This window comes from Camelus dromedarius, chromosome 2 (assembly GCF_036321535.1).
Source record: "Camelus dromedarius isolate mCamDro1 chromosome 2, mCamDro1.pat, whole genome shotgun sequence".
Classification (NCBI taxonomy): Eukaryota; Metazoa; Chordata; class Mammalia; order Artiodactyla; family Camelidae; genus Camelus; species Camelus dromedarius.
The window spans coordinates 108,941,079-108,956,602 of NC_087437.1; the positions used below are offsets into that span (position 1 = coordinate 108,941,079).

At 38.5% G+C, this 15,524-nt stretch overlaps 1 protein-coding gene across 3 annotated transcripts in view; it reads left to right on the forward strand.

Moving 5' to 3' along the window:
* The window catches only part of MAP3K7CL (MAP3K7 C-terminal like), a 79,850-nt gene extending 72,705 nt beyond the window's left edge, over window positions 1–7,145 (forward strand). For all 3 annotated transcript variants that reach the window (XM_010977375.3, XM_010977377.3, XM_010977376.3), the window contains one exon: window positions 6,016–7,145. In XM_010977375.3, the coding sequence (XP_010975677.1) occupies window positions 6,016–6,196 (181 nt within the window). In that variant the 3' untranslated portion in view covers window positions 6,197–7,145. The remainder of the gene's footprint in view (window positions 1–6,015) is intronic.
* Window positions 7,146–15,524: the final 8,379 nt, after the last annotated feature.

Consider the following 15,524-nt stretch of genomic DNA (forward strand, 5'->3'; position numbering starts at 1 on the left):
TGGCTGATTATGTTGCTTCTGGTGATTGGCTGGTGTAAGCTAGATGCACAGAGAGATGCTAACTCAGGTGTTTTAAGAGTTTTTTTTTTGTTTTTTTAAACTGACATATAGTCAGTTTAGAATGTTGTGTTAATTTCTGGTGTTATACACAGAATATATATATATATTCCTTTCATATTCTTTTTCATTATAGGCTATTACAAGGCATTGGATATAGTTCCCTGAGCTATACAGTAGGACCTTGTTGTTTATCTATTTTATATAGTAGTTAGTATCTACAAATCCTGAACTCCCAGTTTATCCCTTCCCCTTTGTATTTACTGGAGCCATGTGGGCACAAGTTAAGCTGAACTTCTCTCTCATCTCCAGAGGGGGTCTCCCTGGATCTAGTTTGTGAGACTTTTCAGAGAGGAGAGAACAGTTGTTTACAACCATTTTTTAAAATCATGCCTGTTGGGTAGATAAAAACAGTCAAACATTTTCTAGGATTACAAACTCAGCATGGAGTGAATTTAATTGAAAGAATTTCTTCTGGCTTATAGACCAATGATGTAAAAAAGCTTGTTCTTACTTTCCTTGAAAATTTTTCTCCTCTCAACTGAAAAAAAAGATAATTTTATTGAAAGCTTTAAAAATTACCAAGAATTCTGACATCGTTACAGACCTCCTACTATCATTTTTGCCTATTTTTTTTCTAGGTCTTTTGAATGTGCATAGATATTTTTTAGATAATTGCATATATGGTAACATAAAATGTATACATGCTTTTTCAATAAATATTATAAGTATTATATAATACATACAGGTTTTTTGTGTATGTAATGGAAACTCATGGAAGTGAGATATAGATATTTTACAGCATTTGAAATTTATCATTACATTGTTTGAACGTTTTTATTTTTATTTTAAAATTTTATTTATTTATTTATTTATTTATTTATTTATTTATTTATTTATTTATTTATTAAGGGAGGTACTGGGGATTGAACCCAGGACCTCGTCCATGCTAAGCCTGTCTTCTACCAATGAACTGTCCCCTCTCCTCTATTTGAATGTTTTTTAAAGTGTATGGTTAAACTATAGTTAGCTCTGCAATTAGATTTACCATTAGTAAAAGTTGCTTTGTATTTTATCTTGCTCAAAGGAGAAACCACTTCATTTATTGCTCTATGTAAGAAAAATTGTGTTAGGTGCTGTGGTGTTTAAAAGGTTGACTTGGAATGTCAGAAAAAGAGATCAACTCTTAGAATAGTCAGCTTGAAAAATGTTACATAACTTAAAAAAAATTTAGTGGTCTTCGGTGGACTCACAGAGTTGTGCAGCCATCATCACAATTTTAGAACATTTTCATCACCCTAGAAACAAACCTTGTACCCCTGAATAGTCACCTCCCATTCCTCTCTCCTCTCATCAGCCACTGGCAACTGCTAATCTACTTTCTGTCTCTATGGATTTGCCTGTTCTGGAGATTTCAGAGAAGTGGAATCATACAGTACGTGGCTTTTGCGACTGGCTTCCTTCACTTAGCGTGGTTTTCAGGGTTCATCCGCGTTGTGGCATGCATCAGTGCAGGCAGAACTTGGAGACATTGCAGGTTCGGGTCCAGGCCGCTGCAGCAAAGCAAATATTGCAAGAGAGAGTCACACAAATTTTTTGGTTTCCCTGTGTATGTGAAAGTTCTGTTTACTCTATACTGTAGTCGATTAAGTGTGCGATACCATTATGTCTTAACAAAATGCATGTATGTTAATTAAAAAACACTTTATTGCTAAAAATGCTAACAGTCATTTGAGCCTTAAGCAAGTTGTAGTCTTTTGGCAATAATAACATCAAAGATCACTGATCACAGATCACCATTACAAATATAATAATAATGAAAAGGTTTGAAATATTGTGAGAATCACCAAAATGAGACACAGACATGAAGTGAGCTATTGGAAAAAATGGTGCCAATAGACTTGCTCAGTGCAGGGTTGCCACAAAACCTCAAATTGTTAAAAAAAAAAAACCCACAAAATCTGCAAAGCACAATAAAACAAAGTGTAATAAAATGAGGTATGCCTGTACTTCATTCCTTTTTAGTGTCAAATAATATTCCATTGTATAGCTATACCATATTTCATTTATCCATTCATCAGCTGATGGACATTTGGGTTATTTGCACTTCTGGCTATTATAAATAATGCTGCTACAAACATTCATATGTAAGTGTGCGTGTGGACATATCTTTTCAATTCACTTAGTTATGTACCTAGGAGTAGATACATCTGTGACTTCTTGGAGAAATGTCCATTCAGATCTTTGCCCATTTTAAAACTGACTTACATGTTTTTTTATTATTGAGTTGAAAAATGCTATGATAATTCTAGGGGCAGGCAAGACATTAGAAAAGGGTTTTCATAAGAGAATCAATCAATATCATTGTTTATTTTCATGTCTTTTTTAAAATACATAAAATGATGATTGAGGGAGCAACATCTTATTGAAGGGAATGTATCAGGTTGGGGGAGAAAGGAGCTTGTGTAATTTGTAAAGGCATCACCTAGAAATAGCCCTCTTTGTCATCTTTTTGTTTTGTTTTTGTGTGTGTGTTTGGGGAGGAAATTAGGTTTATTTATTTATATATGCTTTAATGGAGGTACTAGGGATTGAACCAGGACTTCTTGCATGCTAAGAATGCACTCTACCACTGAGCTATACCTTCCCTCCCCTTTGTCATCTTGAAGCATCTATTCCGTCTCTCCTGTGTATAAATGCTTGTAATAGAACACATATCATTTAAAAAACACAAACAATGCAGTCTAAATCACTATTTAAACTAAAATTCTCCCCATTATGAAGATAGTATTTTATTACCTTATTATCCAAAACTCTTTAGCTCATGGGGGCCAAACTGCCTAGGATTTTATTTTTTCCAACTAAAAGTCTCTAGTCAACTTTGAAAGTTCCAAGAATCATAGTAATGGTCTTTCCAGAAACAAAGAAATATTTGTCCTCATAATGAGTCCATTTCCCAACCTCTTGCAGCATAAAGAATCTCCTTAATTTTGGAGTTAGTTTCCACAAATCTTCAAAGTTCTCTTTACCAACTCATTTGGATTTTCCCTTTCCTCATTTGTTTTAGCAAATACATTTTTCCAGGCATGTGGCTTAGGATGGGGACAGGAGCTGATGTATGGTGGACCCAGGGTTATGACCTTTTCACTGTTGAGGTACATCTCGTGGAAAACTATGTTACAGGTCTTGACTTCAGAAATAAGGTTCCTGTAACATTGGTCTTCTACACCTTTATCACATGACATTGAAGGGAATGACAGAAATGATAAACGAGAATTCAAAGGCAGGACCACATTCTAGACAAATATACCTATTGACTTGTTCCTCAGATCATCTTTTTATAAGATTATCTCTGTAGCTCACTGTGCAGGGTATAATTATGAATTGCTAATGAATCAGCATCAATTTGTCTATATAAATAGGTCTTGGACAGGAGACAATAGACGTTTTGACAGTATTCAATAAATAGATATATAATTGCTTATCAAATACATGAAACTAATTTAGAATTCTGTCAATTGAGACCTCCTTGATTCCAGTAAAGAAGAAATTATTATTGACTTTCTCTGATGCAAGAATATTAGACTAGACACTAACCACCATTCTTTTTAGCTGTAAAATCTGTGATTTTATGATTTATTTTTCCTACCAGTCAAAACTAATGACAGATGTCCTCAGGAGTTTTAAATGGGCTCAGATATGGAACCAAGACAGTAGCCATCATTTGTGTGACACAGTTAATTTGAAAGGCAGAACGTAACAGGAATAGATAATCTGAAGGGTAAGGGATTTAGAGGCATGTCTCTTTCTATTTATGTTTTACTGACCAATTTCCTTAAGAGAGTTACATAAGGAACTTTACTAATATTTAATTATTGACATTTATTGCTCAAACTATCCTTAGAGGCAAAGAACTCTAAACATTTATTCAAAAGGGTAGGTTTGATTTTTGGCTGTGTGACTTTTTCAGTTAGATTAAGCACTTTGAGTTTCTATTTCCTCATCTTTAAAATATACGTTATTTGTCTCTGAGGTGCCTTACTCTTCAATTATTTATTCAACAAGTGTTTATTGGGAGGCTTTATATTGTAAATGCCATGGAAGATTCAAAGATCAACAAAATCCCAAAGAAACTTTGTGTACATGCACATCAACGTTCCAAGTGATTTTCCCTTTGTCCCTGTTGGGCGCTATCTTAACAACGCCTGGATTTGCTAAGTGGTCACCAAATTGGGTACACAAGGCAGTCCATTGAATGCAGGAAGAAAATACTAGAAATTTTATTCTGATTTGCTCTTTATCTTTTTCCCGGGGTAACTGTTTATTTTGCTAGTTTCAGACTTACAGAGAAGTTGCAAAACTGGTATAAAGAACTGCCATATATCCTTTACTGAGTTCACTCATTGTTAAAAATTTCCCCAGTTGTGCTTTATTCTCCCTCCCCCAACACTGCACACTACTGGGGTTGTCTCTCTTTCTCTCTTAGAGATGGGGTATCTATCTATCTATCTATCTATCTATCTATCTATCTATCTATCTATCTATCTATCTATATTACATGCACATATACAGATATATATCTTATTCTCCATTGCCCTAAATACTTCAGTGAGTATTTCCTAAGAACAAGGACATTCTTTCACTTGACCTCAGTACAATAATTAAAATGAAGAAATTTAGCATTGCTACAGTTCTATTATCTAATTCACAGTCCATATTTATACTGCATCCCTTTCCCAATAATGTCCTTCACAGCCCTTGTTTCCAGTCCAGAATTGCACATTGCATATAGTTGTCATTTGTCATTTGTTTTTAGTTGTTATAAATATGAAACAGTTTTTTTAAAAAAACACTTTAAAGAGTACAGGCTAGCTATTTGGAAGCAATTCCCTTAATTTGAGGCTGTCTGGTGTGTGCACTTCTGGCAGGAATGCCACAGAAAGGATGTCATGTCCTTCATGGTGCATGCTACGTCTACCGATCTCATTACTAATGATGTCAAATTTGGTCACTTGGTGAGAGTGGTCTTCCAGGTTTCTCTGCACGTCTCCCTACAGAGGAGGAAGAAGTGTGAAATGCCCTTGTATTGAGGCAAAGGAGAATTCACTTAAGTCTAGTTTAGGATTAACTGACACACAAAGGGGAATGGACCTGTTTTGGGTTGTCGTGCTTATTAAATCTAAACATGATTTTAGCCAGTCTTTAGCTTATTATTATGTCTATTTACATCAATGAATTATTTACACATATTTACTGAACATCGAATTTGTTTAAAGCATCATCACTGCAAGTTCCCTCCAATAACTTTAGCCTCTTCCTGAGTCAGGCCAGTACCAAATGTAGGTATGTTGCTTTGTTAATTAGGGTGACCAGATACACACACATACACACACACATCTATATTGAGAGAGAGAGAGAGACTAGAGAAAGACGTGGAAAATAGTATCTGCAGGAAACAATTGGAATTTCTTAGTTCAAAGAAGCCTAGTACAGATTGGTTAAACTCAAAGACAGAAAACAATAGAAGATAATAACTGAATTTGGAGGAGAAAGATTAGTAAGTAAAGGTATGATTCTCCCACCCATAAGACAACAGGTGGCATCTTAAATTATAAACTAATTTTTCTGTGTTTTTCCTCTAAAGTAGTAATTTTAATTTACTTTTTTTTTGGTACTCTTAAAAAGATCACTCTTTTTGACTGTCAAAGGACTTATTGAGATTTTGGGGGTATGTGTTTACTACTCTGGATATATCTAGTAGGGGGGCTGGAGTAGAATGAAGAGCTCTAACACTTGTGAGGCTGGAAAATGCAAGCCAGTCATTGGGGGCAAGCAGAGACGGGTAAAATTTAGAAGGGTAGAGTGACCTATTCTGCGTCCGCGATGCTGTTACTGTGTCATTGAATCTGTTTGCATTGTGTTCTGTGCTTCTTCCTCGCCTGGCCCCTGCATCTTCAGAAAGGAGCTCATTGCCAAGCTGGATCAGGCGGAAAAGGAGAAGCTGGATGCCGCTCAGCTGGCGCGGGAATTCGAGGCTCTGACGGAGGAGAATCGGACGTTGAAGCTGGCCCAGTCCCAATGCGTAGAACAACTGGAGAAGCTTAGAATACAGTATCAGAAGAGACAGGGCTCGTCCTAACTTGAAGTTATTCAATGTGAGCCTAAGAGGTTGGCGACTGCTGTGCGCTGGCCGAAAGATTTTTATTTTAAAGGGATAGTGAGTAAAATCTATTGCTTCCCCTCATTATCCACACGGCAAACGTCTATACTAATGAGTTTAATGCTTGCCAGATCTAGTTTGAGAGAAGGGATCTTGTATTTTAAATCAGATAGTTGAAGGGAACCTATTATCAGTACAAATTTTCAGAGATCTTAATTTGTTTCTAAAGATATTTTTTTTTCTTATTTAGCAAGATACGATCATGCTGTACATCAGGGTAGAAAATGATAGAAATAGAGTATTGACTTATTCACGAACTAAGAGTCATGGACAGAATTAAGCCATGAAACACACTAGTAAGATGCTCACTGTTGTTTCACATCTGCGTGTTTTTAAATTTCACGCTGTTCACATTTCAACGGTGCTCCAATCTGAACCGTCAGAAACTTCTCTGCATATATTTATGTTCAGTAGAGTTAGGTTTCATCCCTCAGTGATTGGTTGTACTAAGAATAAATGGTTGCATATCATAAAAGCTTTCTCATGAAAATATTAGCAGAAAGCATGTTTGTGCCAAAAGCACGTTTGCCAGTGCTAACTTGCTGTTGTAATAAAAAATTGATAAGGTTGCATTTTCTTTACGCCACGTTACCTCCTGGTAAACATCACTGCCTTTGCTTGTGTGTGTTCTGGGGGAAATAGAACAGTATTGTTTGGACATTACTTTGGTGAGTTCCCATGAAAACATCGGTAAAATTCTAACTATCACTCTGTTTTGAATTTAAGAAGATGTTTTGGCTCATTGATAACTAATAAGAACATATAAGTAAATTCAGGATTAAAATTATTTTTTCCTTGTTCTATCTATCACCATATTGTCTCAAATTGATCTCTTTGTTTTATGTCCATTTCTATTCCTGTAATTTCTTTTTCATTAAACACGGATCAAAAGTGTCAGTCGGTATTTTGTCCCTTTCTTAAACTCCCTTCATGCTAAAAGTTGGGACTGACTAAGCCCAGTCAGAATTTGTCCTTAGTTCTATTTGAAAGTGCCAAAAAAGCAGTGAAAGTCCCTTTTCTTGGAAAGACTGCGTTTTCCCATCTAAATAACTCAGAGTTCTAATACAGGACATGATGGATTAGTGTCTTAAAGTATTTGCCCAGAAAACATAAAAGAGAATAGTTGATTAAAACAATAAGAGGGCCTGGGATAGACCAGTTGACATCAACTGGGAGTGATTTGCCCCCTCCAGGGACATCTGGCAAAGTCTAGAGACATTTTTTTGTTGTTATCACGACTAGGATGGGGGCGGGGGGGGGCACTGGTATCTGGAGAGTAGAGGTCAGGGATTCTGCTAGACGTCCTGCAGCGCACAGGACAGCATCACAACAACAAAGAATTGTTTGGCCCAATGTACTGCCGGCACCAAGGTCAATGTGTCCCGGGTTAGACTGATCACTGGGCAGTTGGGCAAATGCCAAGCGGAAGCACGATGCAGGGCCATGGGTTTCTTGTCCTGTGATGTGCTTCCATGAGGTCCCTAGCATCCTGACCCTCAGTTTCCTTATTTGTAAAACGAAGCTTTTGGACAGACATCAGTTTGAATGTTAGGACAGCCTGTTCACACTTCAGCTGCTTTAGCATTTAACCAAAGGTGGAAGTCCCTATTATCCTGGTAAAAGCTTTTTTTTTTTTTTTTTTTTTTTGCAAGTAACCCCAAAGCTTATAAATACTAAGATAAAGGAAGAGTTGTTCACTAAACTTATATAAATCCAGGGTTAATGGAATGGGAGGATGAAGGGTAAGTTACCAACCTTTAAACACAAGGATTAGGTTTTGATTGCTGCCCATCTGATTACACCTATTTACGGATTTCAAGCAGTCATGGCACCTTACAGAAAATGGGAGGGGAGGGCAGAGAAATGTATTCCCCAAATCTCTCTCCTTTATCAGAACGAAAATAATTTCACAGGTCAAAATATTTGAACACACTTATTATATTAAGGAGACACTGGGTAAACAGTTTTCCTACCTGTGCTAGTCTCAGCCTGAATTTTACCGTGTTTCCAAAAGATACCTATTCATGACTCAAAAGCAAGCATTTCTCTAGGTGTGTGTATGTTTGTGTTTTAATTTTTTTTTAATTGAAGTAAAGTTGATTTACAGAATTATGTTAGTTTCAGGTATCCCACATAGTGATTCCCCATAGGTGCTTATGTTTTAAGCAGACTTTTATTCAGAGAAATCGAAAGGCAAATTGTCTTCTATTATCATTTTCATCTTTTCATTCATTTGACAAGTTTCCCCCATCATATTTACCACTGCCTATCATCTGTATAACACAGAATCACTTAAGAATTTTCTATCTTCAAATATATTTACACTGTTCTTGCTATTAGCGATAATGAAAATTTTATAGAACATTAAGAATGAGCACAGAGGTTCTATTAGTATTAAGATGAAGGTGTTTGCTTTAAAGTTAGAATTTAAGAAAAACGTAAACCACATTTTACTCTGCAATGGCCCTGCTAAAGAATTTGCTAGTTGTGGGCCATTTAGTTTATGGAGACATGAAAAGAATGTGGTTACACGTGACTGAAGGTCAAATCTTTAATCATTGGTGTTGGTGTCTTTATGTCACTCTAGCACTTGGGCTTGGATGTATCATTAACGCAGCACAAACAAAGAACTAAAAGGGATCTGGAATTCAAGTTCAATTTAACAAAAGTTTACTATCCACTTACCAAGTGTAGGGCAGAGTAACAATAATAGGGCTGCAAAAACACAATCTCAGCCTTCTGCACTTTGCAGGGCAGTAAATAGTCTTCCCAGAGGGTTTAAGTAGGAGTTGGGGGATACTGAGAAATTAAGTTGGGAAGTTCCACTGGGCTCTGGACATGGGATGGTTTGAACAAAATAAAAATTTTGAAAAGATGAGTGAATGATGGGGCTGGACTTGAAGATAATTACCAGGGTTGCGATGCATGGGGAGGATGGAACTGAGACTAGAGGCATGAGTGCTGTTAGGAGGCGAACAGGAAGGAGTGTGCAAGAGGAGAGAGTGGGAGCAACTGAACTGGAGACACACTAGGAGGGTTGGGAGAGACATAAAGAGAAGTAGGATCCAAGTGCCCTGGGATGGATCGCGTGTGTCATTGGAGCAAGACGAGGAGAAGTAATGTTTAATGAGCCCCTTCTGTGCCAGGCAATCATAGCTCTTCATATAGGTTGCATTATTTAATTCTCAGAACAACCTGAGAGGCAGATACAATTATCTCCATTCTCCAAAACCAGAATGTAAGGTTACATAATTTGTACAATGTTCCCCAGAGCTGGGATTCAAATGCAAATTGTCTTTTTCCCTCCCTCCCTCCCTCTCTCCTTTCCTTCCTTCCTTCCTTCCTTCTTTCCTTCCTTCTCTCTTTCTTTCTTCTATTTGTTGAATACTTGTACTTTGCCAGGCATTCTGGAAGGTGTCAGGGACACAGCAGCAAACAATAGAAACACGGATCCTGCCCTCAAGGAACTCTTAGTATAGTGAGTTAGGAAAGCATTGACTTAAACACCTACTGGGGTAGTCTTAAATACATCTAAACATCCTGTCAAAATGTAGAGCCTAATTCTTCTCCCCTTCAGTGTGAGGTGAACTTAAAGACTTGTTTCTAACAAACAGAATAAAGCAGAAGTGGCAATATGTGACTTTCAAGATGAGAACACAAAGACATAGGGGCTTCCTCCGCATCTGCTCTCTCTTGGATGACTTGCTTTGGGTAAGTGAGCTGCTGTGTTCTGTTGAGCCTCCAGCAGGTCTATGGAGAGACCCAAGTGGGAGGCCACATGAGTGAACCTGGAAGCAGATCCTCCAGACCCAGGTGAGACTCCAATTGTCTGCAGCTTGGCTGACATCTTGACTGCAGCCTCAGTAGAGACTCTGAGTCAGAACCGCCCAACTGAGCTGCTCCTGTTCCTAATTCTCAGCAACTTTGAGATAATAAATATTTGTTATTTTAAGCTACTGAATTTTGTTTTTTTTTTAATGCAACAATAGATGAAAAAAGATACAACAAATAAATGAGATGAGTACAAAACAGAAAAGAAACAGTTTGTGAGTTTGTATAAGAAAGAGAATCTAACTGAAATGAGGTGTTTGAGATGGTTTCCTTAAGTATTGATGAGCAAGAGCCAAAGAAGCAAAGAGGGTAGGAGGAGGAAGGTGTCTAGACAGAACAAAGCACATGCAAAGGCACTGTGGCATGTTCAAAGACTTGGAGGGAGGCTGGGGTAGCCAAGCATGAAGAGGTAGGGAGGGTGTGATACATGAGTTTGCAGAATAAGGCAGGACTTTGAAGATCACATTAAGAATTTTGCCCTTAATCCTAAAAACAGTAAGAAGACACCAAAGAATCCTAAGCAGAGGGATTAATATGTTAACACATTATCTTCTAGGGTAACATGTTTTAAGAGTTTTCTTTTTCAAGTTACTACATTTTAAGTTGCTGAGAGTGCTGTCCTGTAGAGAATTTATACTACACCTATTTAGTTAGCTTGCTGTATAGAACATACGGTTACTTATGTAGGGTTATAATATACATTTTACTTGAGAAGTCATTTTAATGAATATTTTTCTCCTTAGAAAATAAGTAAACCCTTAGTAGTAGCATGTAGCCTGGCAGAACAGAAGACAGGTGGATTGCAGAAATCCTCATTAGAAGGCAGGATTATTAGTGTCACTCAGTTAAATATGTTCATTGTGACAGTGGAGGTAGACTCAGACTGTTTTTTACTGTCCATCTCATGTTTCAAACATCGAGTTGCCACACATCAAGCTGATAAGAGAATATTCTTAAGCGATTAGAACTTTTAAGACAGTATTTTCCACCTTGTCTGGGTTATTTTTCAAGAATGAAAAAAATCAAAGATGGATGTGCGGATCACATCACAATGTGTGAAATGTACACAGGCCGAGATGAAATCACCCACAAAGCTGAGAGCAACAACCTTCAGCTTCTGCAAACACCCTTCCAGTTCTAATACTCAATGTTTTAATTAACTGGGACTATATTGTTTCCCATGGTTAGAAACAAACGCTCTCTGAAAGAAAAATGTCTTGTACTCAAGAGAGTTCTATATTCTAGGGTTAAAATCACATCCATTTCATTTTGCTCTCTGAATCTTTGAAAATGTTCCTAATCAGTCCTCATGTTTCCACATTTCTGAGACAGCTCCGGGGCAGGTAGATAAAAGGGGCAGCTTTTACGAGAGTAGATTATCGAAGTGATGATAATAACCATGAGGTGATGATGGTCTGAGTCACCCAAGCTGGAAAACAGAAATTTCCCTAAGGAGTCCATCTTTTTTTATTTTTTTAATTGAATGAAAGATTCTTTAAACTCTACCATGCTTTAAAATTTTCAAAAGCTTCACACACATGATTTTATCTAATCCTGTAGTAAGTTTGTCTTTTAAAAACTTTTCCTCGGCAGCTTTTGGACTAAGAAGTTTAAGATAAGAATTCTGAGCAGAAGGGCTGAGCCAGCATAAGTACTGGGGGAAGAGTTTTTCAACAGCCAAACGAGGAGGAAGAATTTGCGTCTGTGATCTGCTTCACTAACCGATTTTATCCGTCACTGGACGTGTCTGGGCAGGGCAGCTCTCTCAGGTCTGAGTTTTGAAAAGGGAAAGATGAAGAGATAGTAGGACCAGGTAAAATGGTGCATGAAACGGCTTCCCCCCTCAGATTCTTAATTGCCTGTTCACTTCTCAAAAATGGAGTGAATGCTGAATGAGCTGACGTTCCCCCATCGTTCCTGTAAATAAGGATGTGACTCACCAGCCCTGAAAGCTCCAGAATGCCATAGAAACTACGGTGATTTGATTATTTAAAAATAGCTGGGAAAAGAGCGAGAAAGTGGTCATGGGTAAACTGGAGTGCTTTCTTTTTCAAACAAATTTTAAAAAATTTTGTTTCTTTAAAAATTTTTTTCTTTTTGTTTCTTTAAATTTTTTTTTTTTTTTTAATGAGGGGGAAGTAATTTTAGGTTTATTTGTTTATTTTTTTTAAATGGAGGTACTGGGATATAAGACTTTTTCAAAATAAAATAAAAAAATTTTTAAATGTAACTTGTTATTGTGTCTAGCCCTAAGTGTTCTGAGAACATCTGGGCTGCTGACCAAATTTTAGGGTTTTATGATTTCTGGAAATGAACATGGTGAACACGGTGGCCAGATCAGACCCCAGGCAGGAAAGAAGACTCAGGATTTACCACGGGGTCTTTGTGGTCTGCCTATAGCCCTATTTGATTGTCTGGTCTCCTTTTCTGTAAAGTGGAGACAGGTGAGCATGGATGGCATTTGAATACACTGACCCCTACCCGCAAACTGTTACACAGCCATTGCAGTATTATCAATATAGGTATTTAGGATGCTAAGAATAATAATAGTGGTAAGAATGGCAATAGCTTATATTAAGCCTACTGAATGGCAGTCACTGATCTTTAGCCAGCTGATATGGAAATAGAAAAAACAAGGAACCTCCTTAGTATTGGCACAAAACCCCTCTAATTAAGATTTTCCAGCAAACCTAAGTATGAATTTGAGACTTACGACTAAGTTGCACTCAGGGGATCTTCGTTTCCTTTAAGTCTGTTTTACCGGATCCTGATGAGGGAAAGTCCCTTAATGAAAGGACTGTTTACAAAGTTGGGGGCAGAGGTGAGAGACATCAGGAGGGCTAGTGAAGCCCTTGGGATCGGCAGCCTCAGGAAAGTCTCTCCTGTGCCTTCAGGGGCGAAGGAGGGAGGAGGCGGTACTAAGACATGGCAGGACCTGTGTCTGTAGGAGAGGGCATCCCCTCACCGCACTCCTCAAAACCTTGTTCTTTTGTTGGGCAGTGAGGCCACAGCCTACCCAGGACTTGGCAGGGAGAAACCAGGAGGATGATTACCTCAGTCTTTCTTCCTGTCCCTCCATCTTCTGCCGATGGCTCCCATTGGCCAAATTCAGCCAGAAACCAGAGGATGAAGGAGGCTAGTTGCTGTGGTCCATGTAGTCAGTTCCCAGGGTACAGAGCAGAGTGGGAAGTGGAGAGAGTGGATCTGTGGAGGCCCTGGGGAGCCTCCAGCGCACACGAGCAACAAGCAGAAGAGATGCACGTGCCTCAGAAGCTCATACAGAAAGCAGGACGGCCAGACTTGTGATTTGAATCCCGTGGTCCTTCCTAGTCATTTATAAAGCCCCCTTCAATGTCTGGAAAGGTGAACCAGGAGGAAAGCAGTTTCTCCTCCCCGGGGATGGATCAGGGGTGAGGTTGCCAGAGAAAATACAAGATGCCCAGTTAAACTGAATTTCAGAAGTCAGACAAATGATGAACAATTTTTTAGTATAAGTATGTCCTAAACATTGCATGGTACATACTCATATCAAAAAAAAATTGATTTTTGCTGTTCATCTGAAGTTCAGTTTTAACTGGGAATCCTGCATTTTTATTGGATAATATTGGCAACCCTAATTAGGGAGGATGGTGTAGAGAAGACACTGCAAGTGTATTCATGTAATCCTCCCCCCACCCGCCACCCGTGTGCTTCACTGCAGTTTGTTTAGTGAGAAGCACGAGCCCTGGGCGTAGAAAATGGTGTCGCGCTTCCAAAACCTTGTTCTTGCAACACCAGTGTTTGAAATATTCATAACACACAAAACCGGAAAAGGAAACAAAACAAAACAAAACACTGATTCATGGTCACATAAATTTGAGAAACACTGGGCTAAATTAAAGAGTTCCCGTAGCTTTAGGATTTCTCCTAGCACTTCATGCTAAGATGCATTGTGACACCAATGATAGTGTTTCCTTGCTGGATTTAAAAACCATCACAACTAACAAGCAACAGGCTCAATATCCTTTTCTTTCACAGTGACCATGGGTTTCCACTGAAATGCAGCTTAAATTTAATAAAGTCATTTTGGGGTCCATCATGTTAAAACAGAATTTCACCGTCATCTTAAAATCTTGCTTTAAGGTTTAATTTGTATTTATAAAAAAAGTTTTAAAGCTCCCCATACATGTTTGCAAACTGATAGAATTCTATTGAATAAGAGATTGTGGTCCACTTGATACTGCATGGTTTTGCTTAGCTTAATATGAAGCACCAATTAAAACCAAATATCACCCGAGCAGGGATAATTCTAGATTTTTCAGGGAGAAAAACGAGGATAAAAACATCAGCCTTCTCTGCCTCACAAAGTTACTTGTGGAAAGAAGCAAAGTAGTGTGGTGAAGGGCTGCACAAAACGTTACTGTGTGGTGATAAGTTTTATTATTACCCTCCCTGTAGAGTTAGTGGGCACACAGGTCTCACAGGTTTTCTGTCTTTCTCGTCATAGGCGTTTTAGTTAATCTGCTGTACAATCCATAATTCTGTCCTGTAGTGTGAAATGGAAGGATAAGCGAGGTACAACAGTTAGGATTAGAATTAGCTGTGAAGAGCAGATACCTCTGTCTCCCACAAACTATTACCACCAGATCACAGTGTGTTAAATACAGTGCAAGTTTCTTTCCCCTATGATGTAGAAAACTGGGGTTGCAGAGCTCTGGGTTGATATGCAGTTTCTGTTCCATAAAATCTTCAGGGCCTCAAGCTTTTCTGCCATTATTTAGCTATGTCCCTCATTGTCATGGACTAAGATGGTGACAGCTGGAGGAGGAAGGGATGAAGAAGGGGATGGGCCTAGAAGTGGGCTGGCTGTCCTGGGAGCTGCCACAAGATACTTCCAGTGACATCCCTGAGATGGTTAATTTTATGTGTCAGCTTGACTGAGCCCCCGGGTGCCCAGATATTTGCTCAAACATTATTCTAGGTGTGTCTGTGGGGGTGACTTTGCATGTGATTTACATTTAAATTGGAAGACTGAATAAGCAGATTGTTCTTCCTAATGTGGGTGGGCCTCATCTAATCAGTCGAAGGCCTGAATAGAGCAAAAAGGCTGACTTTTCTGTGAGGAACTCCTCCTGCCTGTCTGTGTTGAGCTGGGGTGTCAATTCTTTCTTGCCTCTAGAGTTGAACAGAAACACTTGCTCCTTCTGAGGCTCAAGCCTGCTGACCTTCAGATGAAAACTGCACCACTGGGCTTTCCTGGGTGTTCAGCTTGAAGATGACAGATCTTGGGACTTGTCAGCCTCCACCATCAAGTGAATGGACTTTCTTTTCTATTTTCTTTTCTTTTTTTGGAGGGAGAGGTAATTAGGTTATTTATTTATTTATTCTTAATGGAGGTAGGACCTTCTGCGTGCTAAGAACATGCTCTACCACCGAG